The following is a 19079-nucleotide window of genomic DNA, read 5'->3' as shown; positions in this document are numbered from 1 at the left end:
AGCCTCTATTACTAACTTTCCAGCTGGTGTTCATAGTTTTATGAATGAATATACTTACATATGCTTACACTCACTATGTTATCCCTTGTGTAGAGTCCTCCGTATTGTGCTTGCTGTCACTATAGACAATACTTTTTCCTCTTCATCAAATTCTGGCTTAAATAATCCCTTCAGGATTACCTGGGCCAGGTGAACTGCAACCAAATCACCATCAGGACTAAAGTGCCTTAAGGCCAGTATGGAAACTGGTATAGTGGGAATATAAAGGACTCTGGGGTCAGACACATCTAGGTTCATATTTGGGCTCTGTCACCTACTTTTGAGAACTTGGGCACATTACTTAACATCTCTGAGCTCAATCTCCTCATCTGTAAGATGAAGATAAAATGACCCAACTCAAAGCAGTGATATATAGGAAACAGTGAAAGCCATGACTATCCCATGGTGAGCACCTGAATGTCTATACTGGTCTACCAACACCTGCCCCTCTGTCAAAAGAAAGGTATAATTTACTCAGCATTTGCTAGGCTGGGTTCCCTCTTGCTCACTTACAGTTTCATACTTCCTGAGTCATTCATTCTAAGAAACATAATTTTCCTCAGCTTAACAACTCTGAAATGGAATGTTCCTTATGATCACTCTCTGATGGTGAGGGGTGGAGGGAACTGCATGGTGGTGATTTGGCTGCACAGGCACGAACTCAATCATGGTTGTTCCTATTAAATTAAGTACATTGATTGTACTCTACAGGTTGCATTTAACTGCCATTTAAAATGTGTACTTAAGGTCGCCTGGGTGGCTCAGTTGGTTAAGAGACTGCCTTTGGCTCAGGTCATGATCCCGGAGTCCCAGGATTGAGTCCCATGTTGGGCTCCCTGCTCAGCAGGGAGTCTGCTTCTCCAGCTGACCTCTCTCCTCTCATGCTCTCTCTCTCTCTTTCTCATTCTCTCTCTCTTTCTCAAATAAATAAAATCTTTAAAAAAAAGTGTGTCCTTAAGTAAAAGAAGCACACGGGGACAAATGAAAATGAAAACAACAGCCCAAAATCTTTGAAATGCTGCAAAAGCTGATCTAAGAGGGAAGATTATAGAAATAAAGGTCTACCTCAAGAAGCAAGAAAAATCTGCAATAAACAACCTAACCTTAAACTTACAGGAGCTGGAAAAAAAAAAAACCAACCTAAACAAACAAAGCTCAAATCCAGTAGAAGGAAGGAACTAATAAAGATCAGAGCAGAAATAAATGAAATAGAGACTAAAAACCATAGAACAGATCAATGAAGCTGGGAGCTAGTTCTTATCAACAAAACTGATAAAACTTTAGCTAGATTCATCAAAAAAGAGGAGAAGACTTAAATAAATAAAATCAGGGCACCTGGGTGGCTCAGTCATTAAGCATCTGCTTTCAGCTCAGGTCTTGATCCCAGTGTCCTGGGGTCCAGCCCCACATTGGGCTCACTGCTTGGCGGGAAGCCTGCTTCTCTTCTCCCTTTCCCACTCCCCCTGCTTGTATTCCCTCTCTGACTGTCTCTCTCTCTCTCTCTGTCAAATAAATAAATAAAATCTTTAAAAAAAATAAAGTCAGAAATGGAGGAAAAAGAACAATGGATACCACAGAAATATGAATGATTGTAAGAGATTATGAAAAATTATATGCCAAAAAATTGAAAAACATAGAAGACACAGTTAAGTTCCTAGAAACATATCACCTTCTAGAACTGAATCAGGAGAAATAGAGAATTTGAACAGACCAATTACTAGCAATGACATTGAATCAGTAATCAAAAAACTCCCAACAAACAAAAGTCTAGGACTAGATGGCTTTACGGGTAAGTTCTACCAAACATTTAAAGGAGAGTTAATACCTGTTCTTCTCAAGCGTTTTAAAAAAATGGAAGAGGAAGGAAAACTTCCAAATTCATTTTATGAGTCTGGCATCATCCTGATACCCAAACCAAAGACACTATAAAAAGAATAAAGCGGGTGCCTGGGTGGCTCAGTGGGTTAGGCCGCTGCCTTTGGCTCAGGTTATGATCTCGGGGTCATGGGATCGAGTCCCACATCGGGCTCTCTGCTCAGCAGGGAGCCTGCTTCCCTCTCTCTCTCTGCCTACTTCTCTGTCTACTTGTGATCTCTCTCTGTCAAATAAATAAATAAAATCTTTAAAAAAAAAAAGAATAAAGCTACAATGTCCTTGATGAACATGGATACAAAAATCCTCAATAAAATATTAGCAACCCAAATACAATAACACATTAAAATTACTCACCATTCATCATGATTAAGTGGGATTTATTCCTGGAATGTAAGAGTGGTTCAATATTAGCAAAACAATCAATGTGATACATCACATTGATAACAGAAGGGATAAAAACAACATGATTATTTCAAAAGAAGCAGAAAAAACATTTGATAAAGTACAATATCCATTCATGATAAAAATCCTCAACAAAGTAAATTTAGAGGGAATATACTTCAACATAATAAAGTCCATGTATGCAAAACCCATAGCTAACATCATCCTTGATGGTGAAAAAAACTAAGAGATTTTCCTCTAAGATTAGGAACAAGACAAGGATGTTACCACTTTTGTTACCACTTACCACTTTTGTTCAACATAGTACTGAAGCCCTACCCTTGCCAATCAGACAAGAAAAAGAAATAAAAGGCACTCAAATTAGTAAAGAAGAAGTGAAACTTTCACTATTTGCTGGATGACATGATACTATAAATAGAAAGCTCTAAAGACTCCACCAAAAAACTACTAGAACTGATCAATGAATTTAGTAAAGTTGCAGGATACAAAAATAATATGCAGAAATCTGTTGTATTTCAGTACACTACTAACGAAATTAAGAAAACAATTTGTAAGGCAAATTGCACTAAAAAGAATACAATATCTAGGAATAAACTTAATCAAGGCAGTGAGAGATTTGTACTCTGAAAACTATAAAACACTGGTGATGAAGCAAAGAGGACACAAACAAATGGAAAGATATTCCATGCTCATGGATTGGAAGAACGAATATTGTTAAATTGTCCACACTGTCCAAAGCAATCTACAGACGCTCAATGCAATCCCTATCAAAATACCAACAATGTTTTTTTCACAGAACTAGAATAAATAATACTAAAATTTGTATGGAACCACAAAAGACCCCAAATAGCCAAAGCAATCTTGAAAAAGAACAAAGCTGGAGGCATCACACCCCAGATGTCAAGATACACTACAAAGCTGTAATAATCAAAACAGTATGGCACAAAACTAGCCACATAGATCAATGGGACAGAATTGATCCCCACACTTTTATGGTCAGTTAATCTACAATATGCGATGGGAAAAAGATAGTCTCTTCAACAAAGGGTGTGGGGAAAACTGGACAGCTACATGCAAAAGAATGAAACTGGACCACATTCTTCCACCATACACAAAAATAAACTCAAAATAGATTAAAGACCTAAATATGAGACTTGGAACTACAAACTTACTTTAAAAATAAGCAGTAATTTCTTTGACATCAGCTGTAGAAATATTTTTTCTAGATAAGTCTCCTCTGGCAAGGGAAACAGACACAAAATTAAACTGTCAGAACTACACCAAAATAAAAAGCTTTGCACAGCAAAGAAAACCAGTAGGAGAACAAGGCAATCTACCGAATGGGAGAAATTATTTGCAAGTGGTATATCTGGGAAGAGGTTAATATCTAAGATAAATAAAGAACGTATACAATTCAACATTATACAATTCAACATCAAAACCCCCCAAATAATTGAATTTAAAAAGGTCAAAGGACCTGAATATACATTTTTCCAATGAAGACATTCACATGGCCAACAAACACATGAAAATATGCCCAACATTACTAGTCATCAGGGAAACACAAATTAAAACTACAAGGAGATATCACTGTACACCTATCAGAATGGTTAAAATCAAAGACAAGAAATAAAAAATGTTGGTGAGAATGTGGAGAAAAAGGAACCCACATGCACTGTTGGCAGGAAGGCAAATTGGTGCAGGCACTATGCAAAACAATATGGAGATTTGTCAAAAAATTAAAAATAGGGGGCGCCTGGGTGGCTCAGTTGGTTGAGCAACTGCCTTTGGCTCAGGTCATGATCCTGGAGTCCCTGGATCGAGTCCCGCATCAGGCTCCCAGCTCCACCAGGAATCTGCTTCTCCCTCTGATCTTCTCCCCTCTCATGCTCTCTCTCACTGTCTCTATCTCAAATAACTAAATAAAATCTTAAAAAAAATTAAAAATAGAATTACCATATGATCCAGTGATTCTGCTACTATTTACCCAAAGAAAACACAAATTCAAAATTCAATTCAAAGGATTTATTCAAATTCAAAATTTGAATTCAAAATTCAAAATTCAAAAGGATATATGCACCCCTACATTTATTGCAGCATTATTTATAAAAGCCAAGATGTGGGAGAAACCCAAGTGCGCATTGATAGATGAATGAATAAAGTTGTATATATGGGCTCCTGTGTGGCTCAATCATTTAAGTGGCTGGCTCTTGATGTCAGCTCAGGTCACAATCCCAAGTTGTAGGATTGAGCCCCATGAGCTGAGGCACCACATTCAGCGGGGAGTCTTTCTCCCTCTCCCTCTGCCCTTTCCCCCACTTGAGTGTGCATGCTCTCTCTCTAAAATAAATAAATAAATCTTTAAAAGAAAAGATGTGATAGCTAGATATATAAAATGGAATATTACCCAGCCATAAAAAGAAATGAGATCTTGCCATTTGCAACAACATAGATGGACCTAGAGAGTAAAATGCTAAGTGAAATAAATCACTCAGGGAAAGACAAATACCATATACTCATATGTAAAAGTAAAGAAACAAAACAAAACAAAGAAGCAGACTCTTAAATATGGAGAACAAACTGGTGGTCTCCAGAGGAGAGGTGGGTGTGGGGGATGGGTGGAATAGATAAAGGCAGTTAGGAGTATATTTATCTTAATGAGCATTGAGGAATGTATAGAATTGTTGAATCATTCTATTGTACACCTGAAACTAATAGAACACTGTATGTTAATTCATACTTAAATAAAAATAAAATGTGTTTCTAATAGTTACCTGAAAAACTTTTGTTGTCACCTTCTGGTGTGGTTAAGAAAGCTCCAGTAGAAAACTTGCAGAAGGCATGTCAGAGGCTTGGAAGAAGGTCCCAGAGACTGGAGTGGAGCACTGAAATGCACAGAGGATGATAGAGTGGAGTATGAGAGACATTGTGGGGAAAACGTCTAAGTAATAAGAAAACATTTAGTTATGTAACTGGCAGCATTTTTGTCCTTCTCAGTGGCCCATAACATAATGGGTATATTAATTGATGGGTCTTGGATTTGAGGAAATGCAGTAGTCAACTCTTGCTCATTCAGAAGTGAGTGACAGTGTATATTAAAAAAAAAAAAAAAAAATCACTCTAAGAAAGTGACCACATGCAGTATGCCTGGTGTTCACAAATTCTTGCTACTCTGTGGATGTTCCAAGGACACCAGGACTAGGGAATGCCCCTTCCCAGCACAGTCCTTATGTGGTCCCCAGGACCCCTTCCATGTGAGAACAGCCTCTCCAGAGAGCAATCAGGGATGACCTCCTGAGGGAGGAAGTTTTACTGTGGGTTTAGGGTCACAGAGAAGGAACAGGAAAAAGCTTCAGTGGATTTGCAGCCTTATCAGGCCTTGCCCTTCTCATCCCTTTGGAACTCCAGAACAAAGGGGAGGTCAGCTAAGGAGCTAAACATGTAACAGAATCTTTTGTCTTCACTGGTGTGGTGGTTCTTTGTTTCTAAACATTTGTTCTGGAATTATTTTGACACTTTTGAATTCCGTGTAGAGATGGTAAGTGCGTGCTGAATTTTAACTAGTTTTATTTTTATTGTAACTGTCATTTGAGAATACTGATCTGTACACCACAAACCCTGCTCCCACCTCTCCAATTAGTCTGGTAATATCCTGAGAGTGCACTGTTCTTGAGACATATGAATTGTGCTTTGAAACTGACTTTGGCTAAACACACACACCACTATACATTTTGTCAAAAGTCCAAAAGCAAAATTATCAACTGTTTAATTAACTGTTTACTAGGTTTGCTCTCAGTATCTGGAGATAGTATTGAAGTTTTGGTATATATGTGTCTTTCTAGTTTTATAAATTTATATATATTATATTTATATAATACATAAAATATACAGCATTGTATATTATCTATATATTGGATGTTATATATAATTAGTGTTTTCCTACAACTTTAAATATTTTTAAAAGCAGAAATTACCAATCATGGTGTGAATCTATTTGGGACATCACAATCTCTTGTAAGAGGTACCAAAATTAATTGTGCCCAGTGGCTAAACTGATGCTTGAGAAATGATTTTCTCTTACAAAGCAGTAAGTAATTCATGGTCCTCAACTGACAAGTTCCCCGTGCGCTGCTGGGCTTTCCTGTGGGAAGACCATGGAAGAGCAGCCTGACAGCTCATAGCTCCCCAGTCCTCCTATCCAATCAGCAACCCCTACTGAGAAATTGTTATTAATTTTGATGATTCAAAAATAATTCCAATTTGTGTGTCGGGACTTTTACAGATAGTTTTGTTTTCTTAAAAATTTAATCTGTGGGGCACCTGGGTGGCTCAGTGGGTTAAAGCCTCTGCCTTCAGCTCAGGTCATGATCCCAGGGTCCTGGGATCGAGCCCCGCATCGGGCTCTTTGCTCCACAGGGAGCCTGCTTCCTCCTCTCTCTCTCTCTCTCTCTCTCTCTCTGCCTGCCTCTCTGCCTACTTGTAATCTCTGTCAGTCAAATAAATGGATAAAATCTTAAAAAAAAAAAATTTCTTTACTTAAAATGATTTTTGGGAGATAGATATTTATAATTGTTAGATAATCAATTGGCCTAGAACTGGTATTTCTTTACTTAAAATTTCTTTACTTAAAATGATTTTTGGGAGATAGATATTTATAATTGTTAGATAATCAATTGGCCTGGAACTCTGTTCCCCAAGAGCTTCACCCTTCTTTCAGATCTCTGCCCTTCCTCAGAGGAGCTGCCCTGACCACTGAAAGATATCCTTCCTCCTCCTCGAAGCCCTGTTTCTATTCTGTAACTCATTTTTGTTTTTACCACAGTACATTCCAGCTGGCATAATGTATTTTGTTTGTGTATGATCTATATTCTTCACTAGAATGAAACAGCCTCTAACTTATTTTCACAGCTGTACCCCTAGTGCCTAACACATACAAAGTGCTCAGTAAATATTATTGAATGAATGGATCAAACTTTGCTATCGAAAAAAATTTTTTTAAAGATTTTATTTGTTTATTTGACAGACAGAGATCACAAGTAGGCAGAGAGGCAGGCAGAGAGAGAGGAAGGGAAGCAGGCTCCTCGCTGAGCAGAGAGCCTGATGTGAGGCTCCATCCCAGGACCCTGGGATCATGACCTGGGCCGAAGGCAGAGGCTTTAAGCCACTGAGCCACCCAGGTGCCCCTCGAAAATTTCTTTTGTTGCTTCAAAGGAGAAGTGATCTTTCTTATGCAACTGAAGCAATTCAACCATTCCATTTTCTTCTAGTTTATTTTAGTTTTAAGATATCTGACTCTTTACCCATCTGAAATTATTTTTTGTAGTACAGCATAGATCTTTAACCAACATATTCTAGAGTTTTGCTTTTTTTCATGTTTCTTTCAGACCTCTATCAGTTTGAATCTGTTTTACTATCATAATTTCTATATCCTAAACTTTTCACTGGTGTTTCTGATGGCCGTTTAATTATAATATGGCTTAAGGTTTTATACAACCTCTAGACATTTTCCAGCCCCAGTGGTTTCCTTGAGATTCTTACCCCTATTTTTTCCACATACTTTCTATAATTGTATAATTTCTCTGAGATATGCTATTTAGATAATTGGTACTGTATTAAATTTATAAATTAATTTAGGCCTTGTCATCTCTGTTGTCTTAAATATAGCTGCCCAGGTAGAGAGCTTTATTTTCCTTATTGAGGTCATCTTGTGCTTCTGCCATTAGAGTTTTATAATTCCATATATACAGATCTCTTATCACTCTTACTAGATATCTGAATTTTATTGCTGCTTTTGAAAAACACATTCTTTTTCAGTGCATTTTTTTGTTTGTTAATAAAAATCATGAAACGAAAAATATTTTGTGAGTTTATCTTATAATCTGTGACCTTCCTAACTAAAACTGTTTATAAACCAATATATTTGATGATTCTCAAATTTTCTAAATACGAATTTCCATGTGCAAAGAGTGATTTTTTAAAAAAAATCTCATATTTATCCATCATATTTCTTTGTTCTATTGCAACTGCTAGACTCCCTTATATTATATCACATAGAAATGTTAATAAGAACATCCTTAATTTGCTCTAAGTTTTAAGTAGCACACTTCTAGAATTTCTTCATTAAAAACAATTTTGGCTCCGGTTTGGAATAAATATTTTTCACTGTGCTGAAGGAGAACTTTTCTGCATTTTGTGGATCTTTATCAAGAATATCAAAGTCTCTCAAATGTATTTAAGTATCTATGATTTTTTTCTGCTTTTCTTTCAAATAATGACTTATACTGCAGTTTCCTTAATTTTATATTAAGGAAATTATATTTCCTTAATTTTATATTAAGCTCACTACGTTTTGCATGCTAAGATTCTATGAATTTACCATATATTGTCTTAAAGAGGATTAATCGAGACTTTTCTTTCTTGTGTTGTCTTTCCAGCTTTATAATCCAGACAAATTATTTGCTTCAAAAAATTAGGAGAATATAACATAATTTTTCTATATTTAAAAGAAAACTTTACATTAAATAGAGGTAATTCTTAGAATGTCTAAAACACTGTCCAGTAAAAATCACAGCTGTGTTTTTTTTCTTTAATGGGAGCTCTTGGATAAATTTTTTCTATGTTCTCAAGTGCCAGTTTGCCTCCTTGCCTTTTTGTTAAAGTCATTTATTTAACTTAGGGTTTCAAAGTTATTGAAGAAAAGTTGAATATAATTCTTCTCAGTAACATTTTACTATTGTTCTCATTGATGATGACCTTTTAAATTTCTAATTTTATTATTTATTTATTTATTTGAGGATTCTATTTACTTATCTGGGAGAGAGACAAACAGAGCGAGAGAAAGCCTGAGCAGTGAGGAGAGGGAGAAGCAGACTCCCCTGCTGAGCAGGAAGCCCAATGTGGGGCTCAATCCCAGGACCCTGGGATCATGACCTGAGCTGAAGGCAGACACTTAATGAGCCACCCAGGTGTCCCTAATCTTTGATTTTTTAAAAAAAGTTGTCCAGTGGTTTGCCTGTTTTGTCATTCTTTTTGAAGAATCAACCAGACTCTGTAGCACTTCAAATTACTTTTAATTTTTCTCATTTCTTTCTTTTTTTTTATTTGTTTTCTCCTGTTTGTTTTTTATACTTAAAATGATTTTAGACATAATTCATTACATTCCCTATTTCATTCTTGCTCAAGTAAACATTTAAATCTCTAGGTGTTTCTGTGGTTTCTTTTTAAGTGTTACTTTGAAATGACTGGATTAACTTTTATCTTTATAATACAACAGTTCTCTCACATATTCAGCTTGCACTTGAGTATTAAAATGATGAAAACAGGGGCACCTGGGTGGCTCAGTCGGTTGGGCACCCAATGCTTGATTTCAGCTCCAGTCATGATCTCAGGGTTGTGAGATGGAGGCCTGAGTCAGGCTCTGCGCTCAACTAGGGGTGGGGGCGTGGTTGGGGGGGGGGGGGGGGTGGGGGAGTTCTGCTCCAGGATTCTGTCTCTCTCTCCCCCTCTCCTTCCACCCCTCCCCCACCTGCACTCTCTATTTAAAATATTAAATAAATATATCTTTAAAAAGAAATAAAATTATGAAAGTATTTTTTTGATGATGAAGTTATTTGTTGGAAATGTAGAAAAGCATAAGAAATATGTAGAGAAGAACATGGAGAGAAGTATAAAGTAAAAGCAGAAGTGCCCATAGTCACTCTGGGAGACGAGTGCTTTTACTCCAAAACGTGGACACTCTGCTTCTATCCTATATTCTTCAACACATGCAGTTGACACCAGAGAGCCTAGAATGTGAACTGAAGGGTATGAGAAGTTGACAAGAGGATAAAAATTAGACAAGGTTAAACCAGATGTGGAGAATGAAGAGACGACTGGGTCATCATTCAATTACATCATAGCTATAGCTGAGAATCTTCAGCAACAAATGCCAGAGCGGCAGAGACGTTAAAGCATACACTTACTCATGTTACCTCACGTCTTAGCACCCCTGGCATTTCCCCACCTCACATACCTGGATTCTTCAGCCTTGAGAGCTAGGCTTTTAAATTCAGTTGTCCTTATTTCAGAGGATCTGGCGCTCAGCTCTTTGGATGAACTTGTGTCACTTTCTTCTTGAGTCAAGGTAGTATGAAAACATCGTTCACCTTGGAAAGTCAGCGTTACATTTGAGATGGTGACATGTTTTGAGGATTCTTTGAACTCGTTCTTAATTTTTGTATCTCGTAGACACCCAGGCTTCAGAGTGTTTCCCATTTTTTCCTTTGAAAATAAATAGCAGCGAATAAGGTAACAGGACAGCATTGCACAAAAATAGATAATTTATGGAGCAAAAATACCTAATACAGCAATCATTTCATTCTGTATCTACTGGGTGCCCTCAAGTTCACAAGTGCAAGGTTGAGGAAATGAGGCTTGGTGTTGTGTGGAAGCTGATAGTCTGGGACTTGACACCGCAAATTCAGAAGCTCATGTGTTTGGGTACAACCCTGTCAGCTTACCCCAGAAAATTAGTACTTAATTACAGCATTTCCTTTTTCTGAATTGTTGGGACAAAGAAGGTTGTCTAGAAATACCTTGCCACCTACTCCCCAATCTGATGTTGCTCTTAATTTAAGAGTAACAAATAGGTGAGGGGACGCTTGGGTGGTTCAGTCTGTTAAGTGTCCAACTCCTGATTTCAGCTCAGGTCAGGATCTCAGAGCCTTGGGATCAAGCCCCGTGTCAGGCTCCACACTAGGCTGGGAGTCTGCTTCTCTCCCTCTCTCCCCCTCGTTCTCTGCCCCTCCCCCTGCTTATGCATGCTCTCTCTCTCTTTCAAATAAATAATAAATCTTTAAAAAAAAAAGAGTATCTAATAGGTGACATGAGTCATGTCTTTTGAGGCAAATGAGTTCATTTTTCAAAAGAGTTAGAACCCACACCTAAAACTAATACTGTAAAATCTCTCCTGTTCTCCTCGTTTCCTGGGTTCTATTAATGGACCACCTCTCTAGCCACTCACTGCCTTCCTCAGAATCTGTCTTAGGCCTCTGAGCAACGGGTCAGCTGGTTCTAAACACTGTGTCTCTCTACTATCTCCTCCCACCTCCTCATTCCTCCCATGGCCACTGCCTCATTTACCACCTCTATTAACTTCCCTGGAAAATAATATAGTACTCTTCTTCCTTAAGGAAAAACTTTTTTTTCCATCAATGAAAGTAACACATATTTACACATTTATTATAGATCATTTAGAAGATCCTCTAAGATATAAAGTGGAAGGGAGAAAATTATTTCTTGGGGTCACTGGCCAGAAATAACTACACTTATGGCACATTTCATTCAGGCTTTTTGTCCTTTTATTTTGTATGTGTCTGCTTTGTGATAACATTTCAGTTCTATATCCTACATTGTTCACTTGATTTATTAAAAGCATTTTCCTCATGTCATTACAAATTGTGTGTAAAACTGCTTGAATTTTTTTGGATTTAAAGTTATTTTATTGTAGGAAACAGAAAAGCATAAAGAGGAAAAACATTAATTGCCTATAATCCCACGATCTGGAAATAAGCTGCTGTTAATAATATGACTTCTCCCCCCCACATTGCTTATGAGCTTATACATGTACTTTTATGTAATAGGGATCATATTTAATTTTTCACTCAACTTTTTTCAATCATGAAAATTTCTCCAGGTAAAGAAAAATTTCCCAACAATTTTAATAACTACAGAGTATTCTTTCACTTAACAAATATGTTCTGACTGTCTATGATCTTGCCAGATACTATGATCGCTCCTGAAAAAGATTAATACAGCACCTGCCCTTCATGGATTTATATCAATTTATTGACTCCCTTGTGGTGGGTGTTTAGGTTCCTTCCAAATTTTCATTATTTCATTTTGACAAACGTGATATATAGTATTATTAACATCTTTATAGCTAAATCCTCATTCTTCATTCTGATTAATTCCTTAAGGAAGATTCCTAGAAATGGAATCACTGAGGCAAAGGGAATAAACTTTTTTAGGCTATTTTTTTTAAAGATTTTATTTATTTATTTGCAGACAGAGATCATAAGTAGGTAGAGAGGCAGGCAGAGAGAGAGGAGGAAGCAGCCCCCCCAAGCAGAGAGCCCAATGTGGGGCTCGATCCTAGGACTCTGGGATCATGACCTGACCTGAAAGCAGAGGCTTTAACCCATTGAGCCACCCAGGTGCCCCTAGGCTCTTGATTCATAATGATTTCAAGAAAGTTTGGGCCAATTCTTATCTCTGCCATGAATCTATGTGACTTCCAAGTTGACCACACCTTTACTAACACTGACTATTTTTATTCTTTCAATTAACAGTTTTATAGGCTTTTTTTCTAAGTTTGCATTCCTTTGGTTACTGGTGAGGTTGAACTTTCTCCAGTGTATTTATTGGCAGTTTTCTTCTTCTGTAAAATGTCTATCCTTGCCCTTTGTGATTTTTCTATGATGGGCCCCATGGAGGATTTCCAGCAGTAGGTCCTCAAACTTATGCCTTTATCTACAATCCATGCTATCATCAGAGTAATCTTTCTAAAAGCACAGTTCCTTCACTCCCTCACACAGAGGGTTTTTTGTGGTTAAAGTTTTCCCAGAGAGCAATGTCCATACCTCTTGATTTGGCATTCAAGGTTTGCAAACAACTTTCCAATCCTATAACCTAATATTTTCCACATAAATTATGCTCCAGCCGAACTGAACTACCATTCTTGGATACCACTGTGTTTTTCCACTTTCTAGCCTTTTCTAAACCCACTCACTTCTTTTGGCACTTTATTTTTCTATTTCCATCCTCACTTTTATCGATTGAAATATCACCCCATCCTTCAATGTAGTGCATACTTTTATACATATTTGAACCTTAAAATAGCCCTTATGTGACATTAATATCCTTGTTTTGGAGATGAGGAAACTCATGCAGCTCAAACAGCTCCAGTGGTTTGGCCAAACTGTTATGCAGCAGGGCAAGAATCCAACCCGGGTCTTCTGATCCTGGTCCCGAAGCTCCTTCCATCTCACCACAGCTTTCTTTCTTTCTTTTTTTTTTTTTAAGATTTTATTTATTTTTTTGACAGACAGAGATCACAAGTAGGCAGAGAGGCAGGCAGAGGGAGAGGGGGAAACAGGCTTCCTGCCAAGAAGAGAGCCCGATGCAGGTCTTGATCCCAGGACCCTGAGATCATGACCAGAGCCGAAGGCAGAGGCTTAACCCACTGAGCCACCCAGGCGCCCCTCACCATAGCCTTCTGATACTGGGTTAAATGTGATGGTAAGGATGGTCCCTGCCTCTTTCAGGATACCTCCTGTAACTCCTTTATACCAGTGTTTAAGGCTAATATCCCATTATTTAAAATTAGGTTACTCAGAGCACATTCCATAGTATTTTGATAAGCAGTATTCAGGAGTTAACCAAGAAGAGTGATGTTGGTTATCACTCTTATTCTTAATTATTAAGGAATGAACGTCTGCCATGTCCCTTACCTTTTCCTCTTGCTTGGCCCTTAGTATGTCATCATTTTCAAACACCACTGTGACCTCCGAGCAGTTTGGGACGTCACAGAGGTCTGTGACTTCTGTGACTTCTGTGACAATATTTATATCTGGGGCCTCTGTGACCTCATTTTCTGGAACATCTGTGACGTCAGTGACATCAGTGACGTCGGTGACATCGGTGAAATCTGAGAAATCAGTGCTTTCTACGGCATGTACAGGTTCTGAACACAAGTACAAGGTTGGGCTCTGTAGGGTTGTGGAAGCTGCAATATCCATGATGTCCCCCGAGCCCGTGATGTCGGTGCTATTCGTGATTTCTGAGAGGCTTGAGACTTCCGACAATTTGGAAACTTTGGCTTTTTCCTCATTCAAGATGGATATGAGTTCCACCCACTGACAAAAGAGGGTGTCTTGTTTACACGCAGGGGCGCAGAGCTGTAGGTAGTAGGCTCGACCACTCACCAGCTTTACTTTGAGGCGCATGTTCTCAGCATCGTGCACAGAAAGGGTCACAAACTGCAGAGGGAGGAACCTGAAAAGAATCACAAAGGTCATCTGGGAGCCCGACTGGAGACCTACCAAAAGGCCTTTCCTTTTGTGTTGTGTAGCAGTTTGCAGAGTGAGATGAAGGACAGCAGGCTCGTCTTCCAGACAGGCCTGGGCTGGGGCAGGCATAGGGTTGAGCAGAACCTTCTTGTGGCCACCATGTTCCTGCATCTGGCTTTTAGTTTTGAGCCTCAAAACTTTGATTTTTTAGTACATGGAGCCAGGCTGCTGAGAGCTCTCTCACTCAAATTATACTCCTAAGACTCTGATGAACAATAAATAAATTAATTAATTAAAAATCAGAGTATCAACTATTTATCGTGAGGGGTTCTCCCACTTTGTTAATCCTGCAAAGCTGAGAGTAGTTGAGTGATTGCTCTAGGTCATACGGCAAGTTAGTGGCTTGAGACAAGACCAGAGTGAATTCTGATAGAAGCTGGGATGCTGGGGAAGGAAGAGCATCTTCTAGACAGCCAGTTTCTAATGACTCTTCTGTTACTGTTACTTAGGTCTGATTTTTAAAAATTAACTACCTGTTTGACTGCCAGCTTGTCATAAGCTGTTTCCTAGACTTTAAGGACATGATTCTTTGCCATTTGTAGCAGGACGCAAGTGAGATACTCCCTTGGAGCAAATGTCATTGGTGTTTTTATTTTCAGCTTCTCAGGGGTAAAGCATCTTTTCTGAGAGATCCTTAACCTCTTCCCTTTGTAACTCACCTGGTGAGCACCAGGTTCTGCGGTGAAGGAGATGTCAGGAGACTTTGAAACAGGGATTTTGTGTTTTTCTGAGCTTCAGGTGTCAGATGTGCCAGAAGCATCACGTTGGGGGTCTTGCGGGTTTCACTGGAAGAGCAGATGCCTACAGTCACCCAGTTGGCTCGGTTATGAAGGTAAATGGATTCGCCTCTCCTGTTAACCTAGGGTAGAGAACAGGAAGAGGAGTTTTCTGCTAAAGTGCATGGTCCTGACAACTGTGCTTACCTGAGCAGTGCAGGAAATAAAGGAGAAATGAACCGTGATGATGCATTTGTTCCATTACTCGCTGATGCGAATTCCTGGAGATTATCACAGTGAATGGACAGACACAGTCCCTGGGCCATGGGGATTCTATCAGGGAAGGTGAACATTAAACAAGTGTGTCACTAATTATTATTGCAGGAAATATTACCAAGTACAAGTTCAGGGTGCTGTGCTGTGAGTCATATAAGAAGAGACTTGATTTAAGAGGGGATACAGGTAGTGATGTGCTGGTAAATGTGTAACAAATACCTGTTGGAAGATATACACGTTTATTATATATTTTAATGATATAAAAGATGAGTAACACACAATTTACAAATAATAATATACACAAAACTTTATTTTAAATTCAGTGTAGTCAATTGATTCTCACAGCAGTCTTCATTGACCTTTGTCAAACTCTTATATCTGTAACCTAAAGAGCATAAAAACAGTAAAATGTAGTAAAATAATAGGAAAAATAAGGTTTGAGTATATGAGCTTATGTGATTTAATTTTTAATAATATGTGGGGTGTCTGGTTGGCTCAGTTGTTAAGTGTCTGCCTTTGGCTCAGGTCATGATTCCAGAGTCCTGGGATCGAGCCCCACACTGGGCTCCCTGCTCAGTAGGGAGCCTGCTTCTCCCTCTCCCACTCCTCCTGCTTGTGTTCCCTCTCTCACTGTGTCTCTCTCTGTCAAATAAATAAATAAAAACTTTAAAAATTTTTTATAAAATCTGTGTTTAATGAGGGACTCACAAATCTTCTGAACATTTACTAGTCAGCCAGCTCCAGCACACCAGGGTCAGAGAAATCGCCCCTGAGGAAGAGACCTCTGGCTGAGACCTGAACAAGGTGGGAGTTAAACTGGCTGGGTGGACAGGAGAGCTTTTCAGGCAGAAGAACAGCAGATGCAAAAATCCCAAAGTCCAAGAATCTTGGCCAGTAAAGTCTCTGATAGTTGGAAGAAAAGAACCAGACAGGGACGTGAAGGAAGCCAGAGAGGGGCAAAACTTGATGGTTTTCTCAGTTGTACATGAACTCAAAACCACAAAAAATCACTTAAAAAACAAATATATATATATATATATATATATATATATATATATATATATATTTCTCCTCTGAAAGAGGTTGTAGCCCACACTAAAGACCTGCCCAGAACCATGCCTGATTAACAGAATCCAGAATCCATCCAGTACTGCCCCTGAGGGATGGTGCTCTGGCTCAAGGTTTAAATATTGATGAACCTTGGTCATTGTGGTTTCATCCCCTTGCCAGTGCTTGCTTTCAACAGGGCCATGTGGCCTAGGCCCAGCCAATCAGACACAGTGGGGGGCCTCCTGGTGGCTCTGGGAAAGGTTTCTCAGTCCTCACAAAAAGTTGCTATGAGGAGAGCACCTCTTCTCTTTCTGGCAGCTGTTTGCATGTAATGTCCTGAGGGGAGCTAACTTGGGGGGGGGGGGCTAGAGCACAAGAGAGGACCTGGGTCCTCCAGGACTCCCTGCAAGGGAGCCGATGCCCTGTGGCTCTTTTACTTTGAGATAACTGTTGTTCTTTTTTGTTTAAAGTTGGGTCAGGGGCAACTGTGGCAACTTGCTTCCAAAGACATGCTAACCATAAAAGGTTATAACTCACCCAATTATGATATGGGGCATGTCTCCCTCCCTCCCTCAGGGTTCGTTAGAACATGCAAAATGTTGTTTGAAAAGGGGGTAGGAAAGAAGTGTGAAAAATTAAGAAGATTATCAGTAGGAAAGAAACATGTAGAAGGTAAAATCATCAAATCATTACTTATCACATCTGTTCTGGGCATTACTTAAACATTAGTGTTCTTTAAACACCTGCCTCTGGTGTTCTGGAGGGTGAGGAGGTCTCCCTAGAACCCAGTCATCAGGGCAGAGAACACGTTTATGGAAGAAGTGTCTGTTGTCTTCCCTGTCTCCCCTCTGTAGAATCAGCTGAGGGGCTGCTTGAATGGGTGTTTTGTATTAGTCTTGGTCATGGCCTTACTATGGAGTTTAAGGGTACAGCCTATAACAGTGAACTCATTTCCCCATTTGTCTGAAGATTTTAATGTTGAATGTCTAGGGAAAGCAAAACTGCTCTCAAATGTGTTGAAATGCAGTTTCATTCATGATGTTGGTACATTTCTATGAGAAGAAATCTCTTCTTCCTGACAATTTGACAATTTTTACTTTCAGAACTAGAGCCAAAATTCATTATAATACTCAGTTGTGTCATAGATATTATTCTTTACAATGTCTTCTAGATCTAAGAAAGGAGTTATCTGAATGCTTTCCTATGTCAGGATGTTCTGAATTCACTGTAATCTCTTCATGACATCTTGGGAAGATTATGATAGAATGACAATTATGGCATTAGAACAGAATTCCTAGGTGAGAGTTTGCTGGGAAAATTTGAAATGAATTTTCCTTTAACATTATAATTATTTTAGGTTGGTTAAAGTCCCAAAATTGTTCCCTTTAATTGTCTCATGCATTCCTTTATCACATTTAGAATAATTCTCCTCTTAATATTCTCATTTTCTTTGAGAAAACTAATCACTGAAGTTATTGGAACTTAATTCAGGGCTCAAATATTATTTACCTGGATAAAATTGCTCTCTAATATGGGAGGAGATACAAAAGGGGCATACTCTCCTCCATCCAACATATTTTGAAGATTTCTTGGATCCTGGGAGGTTGGGACAGAGATGGCATCTCGCTCATTGATCCTTGTGGTAGGGTTCCTCTTGCTCTTCTTCATGGTGCTTACATACAAACATCAGAGAGCCGAGGGAATGGGAACACAATGAACAGATACAGAGAAAATTTAATATAATAAATTTGCCTCCCTTACTCATTGAGTCAACAAATTTTATCAACATCTATGATATGCCAGGCACTGCATTGGGCATTGGGGATATATCTGAACATGATTGGTAAGATCCCTGTCCTACGCAGTCTGGGGTGTGGGGCTGGCAACCCTAATTAATGAAGGCAATTAAGAAAAGCCTCTTTAGAAGGTCGTGAAACATGTGTGCCACATCCTGCAAACCATCATTTTCTGTCTTCGTAATTAATGGTACTACCACCCTTCCCTTTTTTTTTGTTTGTTTGTTTTTTTGGTAAATAGGGTATCAAACCATACTAAACTGAGAACATGTTTTCCTGACCATTCACCCTTGACTGATGTTTAGCTCTTGGTTGAGAGGTAAATAGTGGCCAGTTGCTCTGGCTCTCTCCAGAAATTGCTTCAACAAAAAATAGTGGCGCTGGCATCACTGGATTTCACCTTTTATTGACCAGAAATGACAGAATTCCAAGAAGGGAACAAGGCCTCAGAATGTAATTCTGTTCATCTTTTCAAAAGATCTCCTCCTTCCCTCTTCACAAATCCCATGCCAGTTAGAGGAGGGGTCCTTAACTGGCAAGCGGCTGCTCCTGTATTCCTCTGCGAATACATAGTTTCACCTCCGTCCTTTCTCAGAGGTTTTTTTTCCCTTTTGTTCAAGCTACGGGGTAAGCAGTGGACGCATCTTGTTGCTGTCCCAGCCTGGGCCATAGGAAGCAGAGACCACAGCTACCTGACATCCTATGAGCAATGACTCTTGGCATGGGAATTCCCCATCAGACCTTCTGCTAGCGGCAACTCAATGCCTCCCTTCAGCACAGCTATACATGAACATAGGGAAAGTAAGAAGAATCGGGAA

The 19079-nt window shown here is 38.9% G+C and overlaps 1 protein-coding gene across 1 annotated transcript; it reads right to left on the bottom strand.

The window, feature by feature from the left end:
* Positions 1-78: 78 nt before the first annotated feature.
* LOC111148721 (protein FAM71D-like) lies at positions 79-18133 on the bottom strand. Its single transcript, XM_022505523.1, has 5 exons — positions 17975-18133; positions 15083-15282; positions 13806-14349; positions 10328-10575; positions 79-226 (listed from the first exon to the last, which is right to left on the bottom strand). The coding sequence occupies exons 1-5, from the start codon at positions 18131-18133 to the stop codon at positions 79-81; spliced, it is 1299 nt and encodes a 432-aa protein (XP_022361231.1).
* Between the last annotated feature and the right edge of the window lie 946 nt (positions 18134-19079).

Source organism: Enhydra lutris, unplaced genomic scaffold, assembly GCF_002288905.1.
Source record: "Enhydra lutris kenyoni isolate GAN:26980312 unplaced genomic scaffold, ASM228890v2 scaffoldscaffold20, whole genome shotgun sequence".
NCBI classification, from domain to species: domain Eukaryota; kingdom Metazoa; phylum Chordata; class Mammalia; order Carnivora; family Mustelidae; genus Enhydra; species Enhydra lutris.
Note: the sequence above shows the minus strand (reverse complement) of the source record. Positions and strands in the feature narration are given on the sequence as shown.